This window comes from Malus domestica, chromosome 12 (genome assembly GCF_042453785.1).
Source record: "Malus domestica chromosome 12, GDT2T_hap1".
Classification (NCBI taxonomy): domain Eukaryota; kingdom Viridiplantae; phylum Streptophyta; class Magnoliopsida; order Rosales; family Rosaceae; genus Malus; species Malus domestica.
The window spans coordinates 22,227,002-22,243,613 of NC_091672.1; the positions used below are offsets into that span (position 1 = coordinate 22,227,002).

Below are 16,612 nucleotides of genomic sequence, written 5' to 3' on the forward strand. Positions count from 1 at the left end.
GGGATGGGAGATCCTTGTGGGTCGCGGTGGTGCAGCGTCGTCATCAGGGTGGTTTGGGTGTGTGTGGTCGATGGGAAGAGGAGAGTCCGAATGAGAGAGTTAAAGGAGGGTAAGACAGAGAGTGACATAAAGACAACGAGAGTGACAGAGACAGGGAGATCGAGAAAAGAGAAAGAGAAAGGGAGTTGGGTGTTTGCCACGTGGCAACGTGGGGGAGAAGAGAAATCGAGATAAAGGGTCCGGATTAGATTAGGATAAGAGACCAAAAAGTAACTTTCAAAAAACTTTTGGGGAAAATAATTGGGGGTGGACTGCTCTATGGATGCGGCAATATGGTTTTCAAGCCTGGGGTTGCGTGTCAATAATTATGCAGATTGAGTTTGCAGGATTGGGTTTCTCAGTTAGCACATACATCCTCAAAACAAACTTTCGAAATGGTTTGGTTATATTTATTGAGAAATGATTTCATTTCATTGAATAATGATAAGTTACAACAAGTATTTATACTTACAATACAAGGAAGCCAAAATACAATAAAGGAAAGGTTAAAACAGAATTACTAAAATAACCTTCCTAACTAACTTTGAACTGTTTTATATTCTTGTTACCATTTATCTTGTGTAATATTCCCTTCAATATTATGGAGTATATGGGAAATAAGGAATGATTTACTTGAAGATAATTCCAATTGGTGTGGCTAAATCTATTTGTATTTCATTGGGGATAGTCAACTTTTTAGTTGTTTTGTGCGCGACACTTTTTTTTACTCCACCCAACCAGACTCCTTGGTTGCTAAGCTGTTTACTCCACCCAACCAAACATCTTAAGTATTTTCATGGTCCAATGCGCTTATTCAATCCTTAGAATAGGTGAAAACGTAATTCATAAGGGGATAACAAGTCAACCAACACCATGTCGGATAAGGACCGTAAAAACCGTAGCCCACTCTGATTCTCGTACAAATTCTTTCTTGGGTAGATTGCAGGACCAGATGCTTCAATCCTTAGAATAGGTGAAAACGTAATTCATAAGGGGATAACAAGTCAACCAACACCATGTCGGATAAGGACCGTAAAAACCGTAGCCCACTCTGATTCTCGTACAAATTCTTTCTTGGGTAGATTGCAGGACCAGATGCGGAACTATATAGAGACCGGAGCCGAAGATCGGAAGAAACGTTCGTGAAGTACTTCGGAGGACCATCGAAAACCATAGATGGAGCTATATGAAGAACTGTATAGGATAAATTATTGTGCAAAATAATAATTAGTATCCTAGTAGGTATAGACTCCATGGTTTTATTCACCAGAGTCTGGAATTTTGAGTTGCAGCACTGTCGTTAAAATGAAGAAGATGGGCCGCGGGCTGGGTCCTCGGAACAGGTCACGAAGCGGGTCAACTTGCCTGGGTGGTTGGGGCGTTTGCGAGGACGCGTTGGGGTCACGTGTGGGCTGGCTAACACTAGGCCTGCACTGCGCGTTGGGCCACGACATGCTTCTGGCAAGCTTGGGCCTGGTTGGTAGCCAAATGGGTCGTGGCCGTTTGGGCTGCTAGCTGGGCTCCAGTTGGGTATCCTTGGCTCAGCTGGTAGCTTGGAGGGCTTGGGTCGCCTGCCTATGGGCCATGGAATGGACCTAGGCTTCCTGCTGCAGGGTTTTGTGGATTATGGCGCTGCAAGGGATGCGGTGATGTTCATTAGGCCATGGCTACTGGGTTGCGATGGCAGTGATGGTGCGGCCCCGAAGTGGTGGGGCTTCTCCCGTGGTTGCGTTGTGCAGTGAGGATCGCCATTGTGGGCCTATGTCCTCGTCTCTACTCTCTGGTCTAAATCCTTGTACGTATGGAGTTCTGTTCATTGTGGTTTCCGAATTTCCTACCATTGTATCCTTTCTCCAAGGATTGATCAAGAAACTTTTCTAGGAAAAATTAATTGACATGATGTGTGGGAAATTCAACATAACAGAAAATTCAAGAAACCAAATCCAAGAGGCTTCTTCAAGTATTTGAATCATCTCTCAATGAAAGCATCAATTTGTCGATGAAAATTTCTGCCGTCTCTATCTTGGACGAAAATGCACCTACAAAACAATCAACACCCTTGATGAAGGACCTAAGCCTCATGCGCCCACAAGGATGGGGGGGGGGGGTTAGACCAATGGATCTTCGATGCCTAAGTTAGTTTCTCCGAAAAGAATAAAGTGTTTAAGGCTTTTTAGGGTTGTAAAAGCTTACCGAAATTTGGTAGAATATAGGGTATATATAGGGGAGTGACCAGCCATGGTGTTAAGATTTTGCCCTACATATGGTGGCATCCTATTGGCCAAGGTTTTATGGAGAAATATTCTCAAGATAATAAATAGAAAATAATACCTTGAGATAATAGAGTAATTATCCTTAATTGATTTAAATATGGATTATTTACTTGAATGGAGTCAATATTCAATTGGGAATGTATTAAAGATAGGATTTTGGTAATTGCCATGTTTGGCTTTGGGGTTTTTATTTGGTGTTTGTTTGGATTTGGGAATTACCATTGATAGATAGCATTCAAGCAAGATGCATAACTCACACACACATTGTTTTTTGGGTAAAAGACTATTCACTATTTTCATGTTTCGTGGTTTTCAACATTTAGTGCATCAAGTTTTTTTTCGTCCCAGAGTCATACTTAAAGTGTTAATTTTGGAACAGTCTCATACATCCATTAGTTAAACTGTTAATTCTCCCGTTAACTGTGACGTGGCGCCCACGTGGACAATGACTGAGCGCCACGTATCATTAAAAAATATTAAAATATTTTAAAAATAATAAAAAACCCACTTCTCCCCCGCCCCCAACCCAGAAGAAGAAGAAGGAGGAGGAAGAAGAAGAGGAAGAAAATAAAAAAAACCGAATCTGGGAAGAAGAAGAAGAAGAAAACACGATTCCAAGAGTCCAACACGCGAACGCCCTGTGAAAACACATAATGTCCAAATCTATTCCAATGGCTTTTGTGCGAAAGTCTGAACATAAACGGATAGCATGAATGGAAAAGGGGACAAAAAATCTGGTTCCGTCGTAGCAATTTATGGAAACCAAGACGATAAAAATACAAGCACATAGAGGGGTGTTGGAAACCAACTTCCTACCTCTCGTAAATGCTGCCGTGAGTTGCATTTGCAATATCACCGTGCATGGGATGCTCTGAAATTTACAAGGAATGGTTAAGGAACTAGAGAGAACATCTAACAATACGAAAACCGAACCTAGAGAGCGCATAGGCAAGAGTAGTAAGAAAGTAACTGGCTTCTGTTTTTATGGATGAAAAAAACAAGAGAACAATTACGTAGTTGCATGATTCTACTCTAGCAATTTCAAATCCATCCAATCCCTATATAATTAAAGGAAATTAAGGGCCAAAACTCATTGCTCAAAAATTAAATTAACCACAAAAAAATTAAAACACAACGACGAAGAAGAAAGAAACAAACCCTTCATTGAATTGAAAGAAATTTCTGTCATGGCAAAACTCGCATCACGACTGACGACTCCTCTTCTTGTTGTAAATTTTCAAATAACGAAGCATCACAACAATAAAAAAATCAGTTACGAATCATGGATATTTATGTCGAATCATATGCAGGAAAGCCAGTTTCTTTTTATTTTCTTTTAATTTTCTTAATTTTTTTTATTTTAGTTATGAATCATGGATATTTTTATGTTGAATCATATGCAACAGGGGTAGTTTTTTTTTTTTTTTTTTTTTTTTTTTTTTGAACAAACGATGTTATCTACTTGAGGAGGAGGGGTGTGCTTAGCTTCATAATGGACTAGCAATAATGTGGTTTAAATTCGCATTTGGAAAGAATCGAACTTAAAACCTCTCATTCACAATTGAAGAATAATAACACTAGACCGTAGTACTAAGCGGAGTTTCACTTTAAATTTAAAGGGTAATGGTAGGAATGCTAAGTTTTATAGATAAAATTTGTTAACTAAAAAATATGTCACTAATAAGAATGAATACGTTTATCGACGAATGCATTTTTACTCACCATCCTTTACTATAAGGTATGCTCATCACCTAATTCAAAGCTTGACATCTGTTCACCCACATAACCATGATTAAATTATTGTTTTTTAATTCTCTCTCTTTCATTAAGAAGAGTAAGAAACTTGACAACCATTAAAACAAATTAAAAAAATGATGAGCTGTTAATTTAATCTACGAATTATCACATGAACAAAAATTAGGTGTTTAAACTATTTAAAAAAAAAATCAATTCTTGGATTATTAGCCTTGATCTTTGGTTTTCAAATTTTATTTTTTTTGGGTATAAATCTTGGGATTTTGGGGTTTTTACAGTGGTGGGTTTATGGAAATTCAAATTAAATTCGCAACCACCGTCGAAAACAGGCTTGGGTGTTCGTGTTCTGATATCTTCGTCACTTGCTCGCTATTATGCAGCTCAGACCATCACGATTCACCATCGTCACCCCATCACCGCCGTCGCGACCACCACCACCACCCCATCACCGCCGTCGAAATCACTACCATACCATCATCCTGCAAAAGATTAGGTAATTTCTGAATTAGGGGGTTTTGTTTATTATTCCTGGTTTAGGGATTTAGGGTTTTTGAATTAGTATTTGTGAAGGTCAGTGTTTGATTGTAAACCGATTTGTGCGTTTCTCTGCATATTACTATTGCATGATTAGGCCTTTCTGATTAATTTTAGGTAGGGTGTCCGTTGCAGAGAGAGGAATTTCAGGGGTTTGCAAATCCTTCCCCTTCACACAGATGCGGTCGGTTCTCTCTCATTTCTCTCAAATTCGAGAGACTTCTCTCTCTTCATTTCTCTCAACCTCTAGCCCCAGCGCCGCTCACCCCCATTCTTCTCCATCATCTCTCATTTATTTCATCTTCTCTAAAAAAAAAAAAAACCCTAGCCGCTCAATTTCTCTCAACCCTAGCCGTCCCTCATCCAATTTCTCTCAACCATGGCCTCCAATTTAGGCCTCGAGTTCACAAAATGTGGAGAGCTTTCTCTCTCGTCTGCAAACGAAGGTGGCCGAGTACGAGGGCTCGTGGTGGACCGCCGCCAAAAAACCCGACAAATCCCCTCGGAGTCAGTTCATAGCAGCCAAGAACAACTTGCGCGACATTGACCGCCAAAGCCTCCAACTCATCGGCTCCATGCATTGTTAGGTATTCAAGTTCTTTTTACTTTTCTGGGTTTTTCTTTGTAGAGATTTTTTTACCTTTTTTTCTGATGAGAATGCAGGTTTTGGATTTAGCATTTGATTTTCTCTGATGGGATTTTGAATTTCTTGTGTGGAAATTGGGTTTCATCTGAAAAATCTGAATGTTTAGGGTTTTTGTTTGCTGATTATTGTTGGTTTTATTTGTATTTTTGAGTTATATTTAATTTATGTTTATATTGTTATATTTCGTTTGCATCTTTCGTCTTCAGAGGAGGGGCCGGTTTTTTGATATCTTTTGAAGTGGGAATTTTCTGTTAATTTTTTTTATCTTTTTTAGTTTTGGTTAATTTTTGTTGTAAAGGAACTCGGGTGGTGGTACTAATTATGCTTTTGAGAAAACCTAATTGCAGGTTCTTCTCTCTCTCTCTCTGTATTTTCTTTTTCCTTACATTTCTTAGTTTTTATTCTGTCTTCCTGCCCGTAAAATTGAGTAATCAGTAGTAATGCATATGCAAAGAATGGATGCACCAATGTATATGCAAAAATCATAAGTTGGGTTAATATAGAAGTATAAATTATTTTCAGTCTTCTTGCCCGTAAAAGATGACTAATAATGTGTTTTTCTCTGTTATTTAACCCTCCCAAAGAGAATGGGAGTTGGTAATGACAAGGGTATTTGGCATGCTATAGCTCATGTGAATCAGTTGCAGAGTGATTTTAGTGTTTGAATTTCATCTGTCAAGCATTATCTAAATTGCTTGAGTGCTTGAGTGTTTGAGTTTGATCTTTCTAATTGTATGTGAATTTAATACATATGTAGTTGCCCTGTTTGGCTTTGGGTTTTTGATTTGATGTTTGTTTGGATTTGGGAATTACCATTGATAGATAGCATTCAAGCAAGATGCATAACTCATACACACATTTTCTTTTTCATATTCCTTTTCTGCCATCTCTTATTTAGATTTGTGTAATTGGTTGGTTCAAAGATGGTTTACAAGGCAGGGCTCTATATTCATCTTAAGATTGGTCGATATATTTGTTCAGAATGGAATTTTGGGAATGATCGTTTTCCTCGGCAGTTTTTTGTTTCGTCAATGAATTTATTTTTGAATGTTTCTATTTTCTTTAGGGGGTTTCTAGTTTGGCTGAAGTTTGTTCCAGTTATTAGTTTCAGAACAGGTAATGAGCCTTTTAAGGTGTGTGCGCTTTTTTTACTAAGGATACGTAATTTGAAAGGTTGACAATTTCAGTCATTTGTCTTAATTAATCAATGATTAGTTTTTTACCTGCCCCAAAATTTTAATTTTATTTTCGTGCCCTGATTTCATATTATTAGGCGCCTTATCTTCATATGAAAAATTCCACCATTTTCAATTTTTTTGGTAAAGTTAGCAGCTGCCTCTCTCTCGATCTCTCAGCCCTTTCACGGTCTCTTGCTCTCAGTAAGCTTGATTTGGATTGTTCTGTCTCATATTGGAATCTCAACTTCTACCTTTGTAATTTCGATTTCAAGTTTTATAGTTTATCAGCACAACCAAGATCATGAGCATTTTGGTAGCCTGCAGCTCTCAGTTCTTGGTATTTCTTCTTACATATAATATGGTTGAATTTTTTATTTTGTGGGTTTGGAAATTCAAGATTTTTTTTGTGCAATTTATATTTCCATTGAAGTTTTTGAACTGTTGTGTTTGGTTGCCAGTATGATTACTTATGGACTATTTTGCCATATGCATTTGCTACAAAATGTAAATTTATTTTAAAGGAAACATGTTTAAATCTTTTGCATTTGCATAAACTATTGTGTGTTGTTAAAAGAGAGAGGGCATCTAGCATACAGCACATACGCCATGGGTGTACAACTAAGTTTGCCATGGAAGGATTTTTGGATTTCGTCGATGCCCTCTCCTTCAGCCAAACCTCTGCATTTACATGAATTTTTCGATTGCAGGGTCTGACAACATCAAGAATATAGACCGTTAGCAGCTATAGATTTATTTTTCAAAGCATTTTGGATAGGAAAATTAATGGATGGTAGAAGTAAAACTGAAATTGAAAAACACCGAGGTTAAACGTGTACAGTTGAAACTGTACCATTTGTAAATTTTTTTTCAAAAAAAAAAAGAAAGAAAAGAAAAGAAATTAGGGTCACATGGCTTCCCCAAGCTCACAGCACACACGCCATAAGATGAAATTTAATGACTATTGTATGTTGCTCAAAGGGAGATGGAGGGTAGAAGGTAATGGAATAAATCTGAAACTAACATTCTCAATATGTTTGAATTCTCTTCTTTTCATTGTCATTATTTGGCTTTCTTCTTTCATTGTTTGTTCATTATACAACTGTTTTACTTACCAGTAAAATCCAACTGTTATAGTTTGATATTACAGATATGATATTCCCGGAATTAGTTGAAACAGTTTATAATCTAATCAAATTAGTAAGAAAAACATATGTTCCCATGCATGTAGAAACTCAGTGGAGATAAAACTACATTTGCAAATGAGTTGCAGTGTCTATTTACTAGTTTCGTCTTCTCCATCACTCACATGCCTCCAACACATTCCTTTTTACATTTGGGTTTCCTTTTTACACTTGGATTCAGGCCCTGCGTCCCAATTCTGTTTTTGTTTCATAACTCACATGTTCCTACGCTTCACACCTCGTGCGACTCCTGGTTTTACATTTTTTTTAAGTTGAGCAAAATCCTCCATGTAAACAAAAGGCGAGAGTGTAGAATAGAATTTACATGTTCTAACTGTTTACATGATTCAAATCCTCTCCAGATTAGTTCCATAGGGATAGAAATCCAACGGACAGAACCTCTTCCCCTCCCACTCTTTCTTCTTCTTCATCATCTTTCAGGTTTCTCTGTCTACTATAACTTTATTATGTATAGTTCTTCAATTGTTATGAAAAGGATCTCTGCAACCAAAAGACACCGGTTTGCACAACCCCTCTTTTTGTTGTTTCGTTAAGATCGGCTGAGATTTTAAGGTCAAGGGACCTGCAATTGAGGGATGTGGCGGTCTTGCGGTTGATTTTGGGCCTGCAATTGGGGGTTGTGGGTCGGGTGGGTTGTAGCGATGCTGGGCTGATTTTGAGGGGTTGAATTTGATCTAGAATTCTTTTTTGGGGGCCGGGGGGGGGGTGGTTTGAGGTTGAGAGCTTTGAAGTGAGTGAGAAAGAGAAGAGTTGAGGGGAAGAGAAGAAAGAGAAGAGATTTTGGCTGTTGGATTAGTATCAATTTTTGAGATCCATCCGTCCAGAGGATCCCCACAAAATTAATCCGGATAGGATCTATATCCCTATTTATAATAGTTTAAAGCTCATGACATTTATAGGGAGAGAAAGAGTGAAGGATAGAAAAGTCAAATTCTAACTATTTATAATGACCTAAAGCCTATGTGACATACATCATTCACCTATGCCTAATTAATAAAAATATATTATTGATTAAGACCAAAAATAAAAATAAGTCATTGATATATAGCTATAGTAAATTTTTTGTTGACTTTCGGCTAAATTATCTAAAAAAGTATTTACGAAATCATGGGTATTTATGTCAAATCCTAATTTATTTGTATTTAATTTTTCTTTTGTCCTTAGATGGATTGACGAATAAATAAGAAATGAAATGAAATTCTTCAAAGTAGAGCCTTTCTCTCATTCTCTGATACACTTGTACACGCAAGTCCTCCCTCGGTCCAACAATGTTAAGAAGAGATGGACACATAAAAGAAGTGAATAAATCGCCTCAAGTATATATTGATAGGAAAAACGCTCACCAAAGTCGAAAAGGGATCGATTTCTTACGCTTTAGGGTTTTGGTAATTGAAGAAATGATCAATGAAATAATGGACGGGCAAGTGAGGAGTGCGAATAAATAGGTAGATTTTAACTCTCATTTTCATTGACAACACTCCACTATCTGTTTGTATTTAATTATTTGTAATTCTTAATCATCTTTTGATTAATTTAACCTTAAGCGTGTTTACCTTGCTTTCGAACGACATTTAAACGTTTATTTTCAAACTTACATTGGCAAAAAAAAAAAAAAAAAAAAAAAGTAGTTTGTGTCTATCCAATGTCTCTATGGGGTAAAGATAATGAAGGACCCGAAATTAAAACAAATTTGTGTTTATTAACGACAAAAAACAATGAAAAAGGACTAATTTTTTTAAACACATTATTGAATTAATAGTAATTAAAATGTAAGAAGCACGGTGCAGTCTTTTATTAGTATTACTCGTTTTGGCACTAGAAGAAGCACTTTCCGATGCTAATATTAGTTTTATTTATGTTGTTCGTTGGAGTGATAGGATGAAATTTAATTATTTGTTACTTTGTATGATCATACAAATTATATGCTTTCCAACTATTAGTAAAAACTATTAGCAATCTTGTTGATGCACAAAATCTGGTGGATCTTGGACTAACGTAAATCCAATCGTGAATCACACAAACGCACAAGAACACAAAGATGTATCGTGGTTCACCTCAATGTTTGAGCTACGTCCGCACTGATGTTGATTCCATTTCACTGTATGAATGTATGGATTACAATAGATCGGCAAGGGAGCTCTCTGTGGATGCAACCCTTGCCCTTTTGCTCTCTGTTTGGCTGAGAGGGTATTGCCCTCTATTGTTGTGAGGAGAATTGTATAAGAATGGTGTTGTGTCTCTGGATGTGAGACTCTTGAGAAGAGAGAGTTTGGTTTGAGGGAGAGTCGGGCTCTTCCTGTGAAAGTTAGGAGTGAGAGCCTCTAATTTGCCTCATGTTGGCTTCTCTCTCGGATCCTCTCAGGCTCTCCTCAAATGAAGGGGAGGAAGTCCCTTTTATAGAATAAGGGATCCCTCCTTTATTACATAATTGCCCTTTTAAGTTCCCCGAGTATTTATACAATGCCCAAATACGGAGGCCCAATATATGGTATAAACAAAGCTAAATGATGCTACTTTAGCAGCTTTAAGGTTGAAATGGTCCATTTTCCCTCGAGTAGTGTCTAGATAGAAGATAAACATTGACAGCTCCATGCATCATCATCAATGGAACAAAAGCCGAATGAAGTTCAAAGAGTTACAAAAGAAACTTATATATCTTTGTTTTAGACAACTAGGATTGTGCTAGAGATGTAATATTTTGACCGATGCAAACTGCAGACTGAATATCCAATGTGTGGACAGGACAAAACAAAACAGAGACTACAACATATGTTCATGGTCTACCACCGAGCTAATATTTTGTGTAAACGATGTCCGATGACCTTATACCAGTCATCTTGTGTCGACGTTCGATGGTTGAAATCATTCCGATCCAAATTCTCCAAAGCCCCACCATCCGGATCGGCAACTTGAAACGTGTAAACTATTGTTCCCGCGTCTAGTTGGCCAAACCAAAACCTATGGCTATGAGTTGGCTTCATGTAGCTCACTCTCAGTAGATAAGCATTCAAGACCTCCATGTTCTTTAGGAGCTCCTGTTTTACTGTAACGCACAACATCATCCCCTGCAGTGGCAGCTCCATAATCAAACTCCACATCAGCTTCCGAAGTCACTTGCACTCGTACCAAATTTCGTCGCACAATGTTCCAACCCGTGTTCACCACTCACTGCTCGTCAAATGTTGTCCTATCCAACATGTGGAAGTCCATGTGGTCGCACCACTTAACTCTCCGAAGGGCTTGAATACTCGCGAGCAGATTGCCAACATTACGGCAGTCATTCATCCAAACTGTCCCAAGAGACAACCCTAACTTAGATACTACTATGCCCCGACCTTTGATGGGGCCACCATGGAGACCAGCCCATGCAGGAGCTCTTTGGCCTCTTCCCTGGCCTTGTCCTCGGTCTCCTCCTTGGGCGTCTTCTCGCTATCATTTTCTTCCTTGGCCCCCTCGGTTCCCTAGGGCACCTACTGCTACTTGGCGCCGGCCACCCTGTCCCTGCGTCTGACCATCAGAGCCGGAAGCACAATGGAATGACAAAGCATATGCGTCGACGTGGGGACAAGAGGAATATTTTGCTCGACACAGCAAATGCCTTGTCATTCCATTGTGCTTTCGGCTCTCATGGTCAGACGTGGGGATAGGGTGGCCTACGCCAAGTAGCAGCAGGTGCTCGAGGGAACCGAGGGGGCCAAGGAAGAAAACGATCGCGAGAAGACGCCCAAGGAGGAGACCAAGGAAAAGGCCGGGGAAGAGGCCAAGGAGCTCCTGCATGGGCTGGTCTCCATGGTGGCCCCAACAAAGGTCGAGCATAGTAGTATATAAGTTGGAGTTGTTTGTTGGGACAGTTTTGATGAATGAGTGCCGTAATGTTGGCAATCTGTTCGCGAGCATTCAAGCCCTTCGAAGAGTTGAGTGGTGTGACCACATGTTGGAATTTGGATGGGACAACATTTGACGAGCAGAACGCGGGCTGGAACATTGTGCGACGAAATTTGGTACAAGTGCAAGTGACTTTGGAAGATGATGTGGAGTTTGATTATGGAGCTGCCGTTGCAGGGGATGATGTTGTGTGCGTTACAGTAAACGGGAGCTCCTAAAGAACTTGGATCTACTGAGAGTGAGCTACATGAAGCCAACTGATAGCTATAGGTTTTGGTTTGGCCAACTAGATGTGGGAACAATAGTTTACACGTTTCAGGTTGCCAATCCGGATGGTGGGGCTTTGGAGAATTTGGATAGGAATGATTTCAACCATCGGACGTCGACACAAGATGATTGGTACGAGGTCGTCGTTTGTGCAGAATATTAGCTCGGTGGTAGACCATGAACATTAGTCTCTATTTTGTCTTGTTCACGTATTCAGTTTGCATCGGTCAAAATATTACGTCTCTAGCACAATCCTATTTGTCTAAAACAAAGATATATAGGTTTCTTTTGTAACTCTTTGAACTTCATTCGGCTTTGCTTCCATTGATGATGATGCATGGAACTGTCAATGTTTATCTTCTATCTAGACACTACTCAAGGGACCATTTCAACTTTAAAGCTGCTAAAGTAACAACATTTAGATTACTAATAGTTGGAAAGCATATAATTTGTATGATCATACAAAGTAACAAATAATTAAATTTCATCCTATAACTCCAACGAACAACATAAATAAAACTAATACAAGCATCGGAAAGTGCTTCTTCTAGTGCCAAAATGAGTAATACTAATAATAGGCTGCACCGTGCTTCTTACATTTTCATTACTATTAATTTGATAATGTGTTTAAAAAAATTAGTTCTTTTTTCATTGTTTTTTGTCGTTAATATATACACTTGAGGCGATTTATTTGCTTCTTTTATGTGTAAGAAATCGATCCCTTTTCGACTTTGGTGAGCGTTTTTCATGTCAATATATACTTGAGGCGATTTATTCGCTTCTTTTATGTGTCCATCTCTTCTTAACATTGTTGGACCGAGGGAGGACTTGCGTGTATAAGTGTATCAGAGAATGAAAGAAATGCTCTACTTTGATGTGTTTATTTTTCACGGAATTCTTCAGCGCAGAACGTTTTTCTTTGTTGTGATGCTTCATTGTTTGAAAATTTACAGACAAGAAGAGGAGTCATTGGTGGTGGTGCGAGTTTTGCCATGGCAGAAATCTCTTCCAATTCAGCAAAGGGTTTGTTTCTTTCTTCTTCTTCGTTGTTGTGTTTTTATTTTTTTAGTTCGTTATATATATAGGGATTGGAATTGCTAGAGTAGAATCATGCAACTGTGTAATTTTTCTCTTGTTTTTTCATCCATAAAAACAAAATCCAGTTTTTTTTTCTAACTAGTCTTGCCTCTGCGCTCTCTCGCTTCGGTTTTTGTATTGTTAGATGGTCTCTCTAGTCCCTTAACCGTTCCTTGTAAATTTGAGTTTCAGTGCATCCCGTGAAGGGTGATATTGCAAGTGCAACTCACGCCAGCATTTGCGAGAGGTAGGATGTTGTCTTCTCTGTGTCTGTGCTTGTATTGTATTATTATTATTATCGTCTTGATTTCCATAAATTGCTACCACGGAACCAGATTTTTGCCCCCTTTTCCATTCATGCTTTCGGTTTATGTTCAGACTTTCCCACAAAAGCCGTTGGAATAGATTTGGACATTATGTTTTTTCACACGGCGTTCGTGTGTTAGACCCTTGGAATCATGTACAATACAGGATGGCGGTAAGATACAGTTTAGCTGAATCAGTCTTGTTTACATCCTACGCATTTTTGTGAATCCACTCTCTTCTAAAAATATATACATGCCACTTTACACAGATGGAAAAGCTTCTGTCTAGCAACTTAAACAGTAATCTCACAGCGTGAGTTTCCGGTTCCCTTGTGCTTCACTTGGTTTCTATTTGCTTATGTGGATTACAACAACTGTTCATTTTAATTCCTTCTTGCTTCTGATATGTGATCAGGAGTGAAGCGAATAAGTTCAAACCACCCTTTGCTTGGAAACAGAGGGAGGAACATCCAGATTATGTACCAGTAGGGAATATCACTTCATCAAATTTGTTATTTGTTTGTCTCCTCCTATGCACATTCAGTTAGTACATAATACCCCATGTTTTTAATTTGGACCTCCGTGCAGGTGAGTGTGGAGAAGGATGCAAGGAGTGACATTCCTGATATTGAAACGAAGAAGTTAGTTTCCCCTCCCTTTTTTTTTGTTTCTTTGATTATCTTGATCCATATTGCTGCAATGGAATTGGAATAGGAATTTCCCCCTTTTCATTTGTGCTTTTGGTATACCACATGGTCCTGGATTATATCATGGTTTTCACAAATTGGTTGCTTCCATAACCGAGTTTATTTTTGGGTTAAGTGGGTTGGGGTTGGGTGTTAAAATTGGCCATGTGATTTTCATACTCCACATCATCATATATAATTTTCTTCCAGAAAGGAAAACACACTTGTTACTACAAAGGGCAAACTCCAAGCTCATTTGTGTCCATAGCTTGCCTTGAGTGAGAGGGTTCATTCTCACGTGGTTTTTGTGCTTCTCCCTTGTTTCTGACTGCAGATACCAAGTCCATCGTGATATGCCTCTCAGAGAATTCGTTTATTATATTCAGACTAGCATCGGGAACTTTGATATGTATGAGCCTATGTTTGTTCGTTTTAAAAACACTGAGCCTCCCACAGGTGAGTAGAGCTTCAATTCCTTGTTTTACCCAGTATGATATTCATCTTGTTCCCTTCCCCCTACAAATTAGGTGTGGTTGTAATAACTATAATTCTTTCACTGTTGCAGGGGCCTTGATGTCTGCAATTGATGAGGGAAATAAGGATGAAGACGGATTTCTTCGCATGATCTACAGTGGAGATAGAGCCCTTGGATCAGTTGAAATGTTACCAGTAAGAACTTCGGTGAGTTAGATATGTTTACTTCCTAGTCATTCCAGTGGACATACTCTGATGTTATTTGAGACTTTATGCAGATTATTAACGAGAATGTCAAGACGAGGAAGTTAGTTCGCACTCCCATTAAAGTGTTAGACCCGTGGAATGATAAAGGTTTCGAGTTGGCTAAGGTAACAATGTAGTTGAATCAAGTATGGTTACATCCTCTACGCGTTCAGTGGATACTGTTCTAATTCGAGCCTCTATGCATGTTGTTGCGGAGAAGGCTTTGCATTTTAAGCATGCTGGAGAGCAACTTGCTTGGGATCCTGACATGAGGTAGTTGCGTATTCCCTTGTTCTTTAATTATGTTCAGTTGAATTGCTACAACTGAATAGGATTGTATTTTTCCACCTGTGCCTTTGATGTCCCATCAGGAGAAGGTTGTTGGACATGTACGAACCATGGAGTATAGATGCATGGAAATTGAGGCAGAAGAAACCAGATCGCGTACCAGTAAGGAATTTTACTGCATCATACATACTATTTCTTTACTCGTATGCATTCAACGGAGGCAATACTCATACCAAGTTCTAATTGGATGCAGGTTTGGGTGGAGAAGGATCCGAGCAGTGGCATTCGTGACATTGGCCCAAAGAAGTTAGTTTCTTGTTCCCACCAAACATTTCTTTAATTATGTTGATTTGTATTTCCTTTCATGTATGCTTTTGGTAGATATATAGCTTGTCTTAAATTGAAGGCGCGAGGAGGGGTTGGCTGGGTTGTTATGTAGCTTTATCGCTTATCCTGTATTTTTGTGACTGCAGATACCATGTCCTTGGTGATATACCTCTGGGAGAGTTTGTTAATTATAAAGGTTTTAAAGACGCTAGACGTTAGTCGGACGGTGGGTTGGGGCCTAGTGCCTAGACGGCTAGGCGAGGCCTAGGCGGATTTAAGTAAATCTGTTATATTTCGTGTAAATAAGTGTCCGTTTATACTTAAAATATATATAATTATATCATAAATTACAAAATAGAATGACATATATGTTATGAAATATTGAAACATAATGAAAACATAGGGAACAAGCATATCATTTGTGTTCATTTTAGTATTCAACAAGTTTCTTACGATTTCTTAAAAAAAATGCAAAATGATAGTTATCTATTTTCTGTCTAAGTAAGACACAACCTAAGCGGGTGTCTAGGCGTGTTTGGACGGGTGCTTAGGCGGTCTAGGCGGGCACCTCCGATGGTCTAGGCACCCTTTCTAAATTTTCAAACGCCTAAGTGGGGATTTTTAGAACAGTGTTAATTATATTCAGTTTATGATCGGGAAGCATGGATATGCATGGAAAAAGCCTATGTTTGTCAAATTTAAGAACACTGAACCTCCCATTGGTGAGCAGAGCTGCAACTCTTGTATGTTGTAGGCCGTCGGCATAACAATGTCCGCCATCTTGTTTCCAAATTAACTTCCAACTCTTCCAATGTTACAGAGACCTCGATGGCTGCAGTCGATAAGAAAAACAAGGATGAAGACGGATTCCTTCACATCACCTACAGTGGAAAAGAGAGAGGAGGCTGGACCAACTGAAGTGTTCTGAGTCACTGATCTGACCTTAGTTCTTATAGCTTTATACTGATGCATTGTTAATGGGGATTATGCTCTTTCTTTCGCTGAATCACGACAACCCTATGACACAGTTAAACAACTATATTATTGTTGTGCTAGGATAGCACCAAACCTTTTAGAACCAACTCTTTGTAACCCACAGAAAATATATCAAATGAAATGCAAGAACAAAATATTAAAGACACCAAGATTTTAACGAGGTTCCTCCACAATCAGTGTAACTGGAGTACGTCCTCGGAGCAGTAGGAGCTCACCCAATAATCCACTATCAACCAAATGGGAGTTTACAAAGTGTTGGCAATCTCACAACCCAAAAGCCCAATACACCCAATAGCTCTCACACACCAAAGAAACAAATAGAGAAAGAAATATAATGAATAATTTCTTCTCTATACATGTAGCTCAAAGCTATTATAACAATAACTATGATGGATGATTGCTAACAAAAAAGAAGAGCACCTTCTTCTTCTTTT

At 38.7% G+C, this 16,612-nt stretch overlaps 1 protein-coding gene across 14 annotated transcripts in view; it reads left to right on the forward strand.

The window, feature by feature from the left end:
- The window catches only part of LOC103450493 (uncharacterized), a 42,173-nt gene extending 25,850 nt beyond the window's left edge, over nucleotides 1–16,323 (forward strand). For 2 of the 14 annotated variants that reach the window (XM_070809667.1, XM_070809669.1), the window contains exons 6-14: nucleotides 13,577–13,646; nucleotides 13,750–13,802; nucleotides 14,182–14,303; nucleotides 14,413–14,528; nucleotides 14,600–14,692; nucleotides 14,788–14,840; nucleotides 14,939–15,017; nucleotides 15,109–15,161; nucleotides 15,329–15,595. In XM_070809667.1, coding sequence (XP_070665768.1) covers nucleotides 13,577–13,646; nucleotides 13,750–13,802; nucleotides 14,182–14,303; nucleotides 14,413–14,528; nucleotides 14,600–14,692; nucleotides 14,788–14,840; nucleotides 14,939–15,017; nucleotides 15,109–15,161; nucleotides 15,329–15,401 — 712 coding nt within the window. In that variant the 3' untranslated portion in view covers nucleotides 15,402–15,595. Of the gene's footprint in view, nucleotides 1–4,237; nucleotides 4,561–4,718; nucleotides 5,189–6,313; nucleotides 6,763–12,732; nucleotides 12,803–13,048; nucleotides 13,104–13,234; nucleotides 13,335–13,430; nucleotides 13,475–13,576; nucleotides 13,647–13,749; nucleotides 13,803–14,181; nucleotides 14,304–14,412; nucleotides 14,529–14,599; nucleotides 14,693–14,787; nucleotides 14,841–14,938; nucleotides 15,018–15,108; nucleotides 15,162–15,328; nucleotides 15,596–16,002 lie in introns of those variants that run through there. The other 12 variants (XM_070809663.1, XM_070809664.1, XM_070809665.1 and 9 more) reach the window with 12 other exon arrangements.
- The last annotated feature ends 289 nt before the right edge of the window (nucleotides 16,324–16,612 follow it).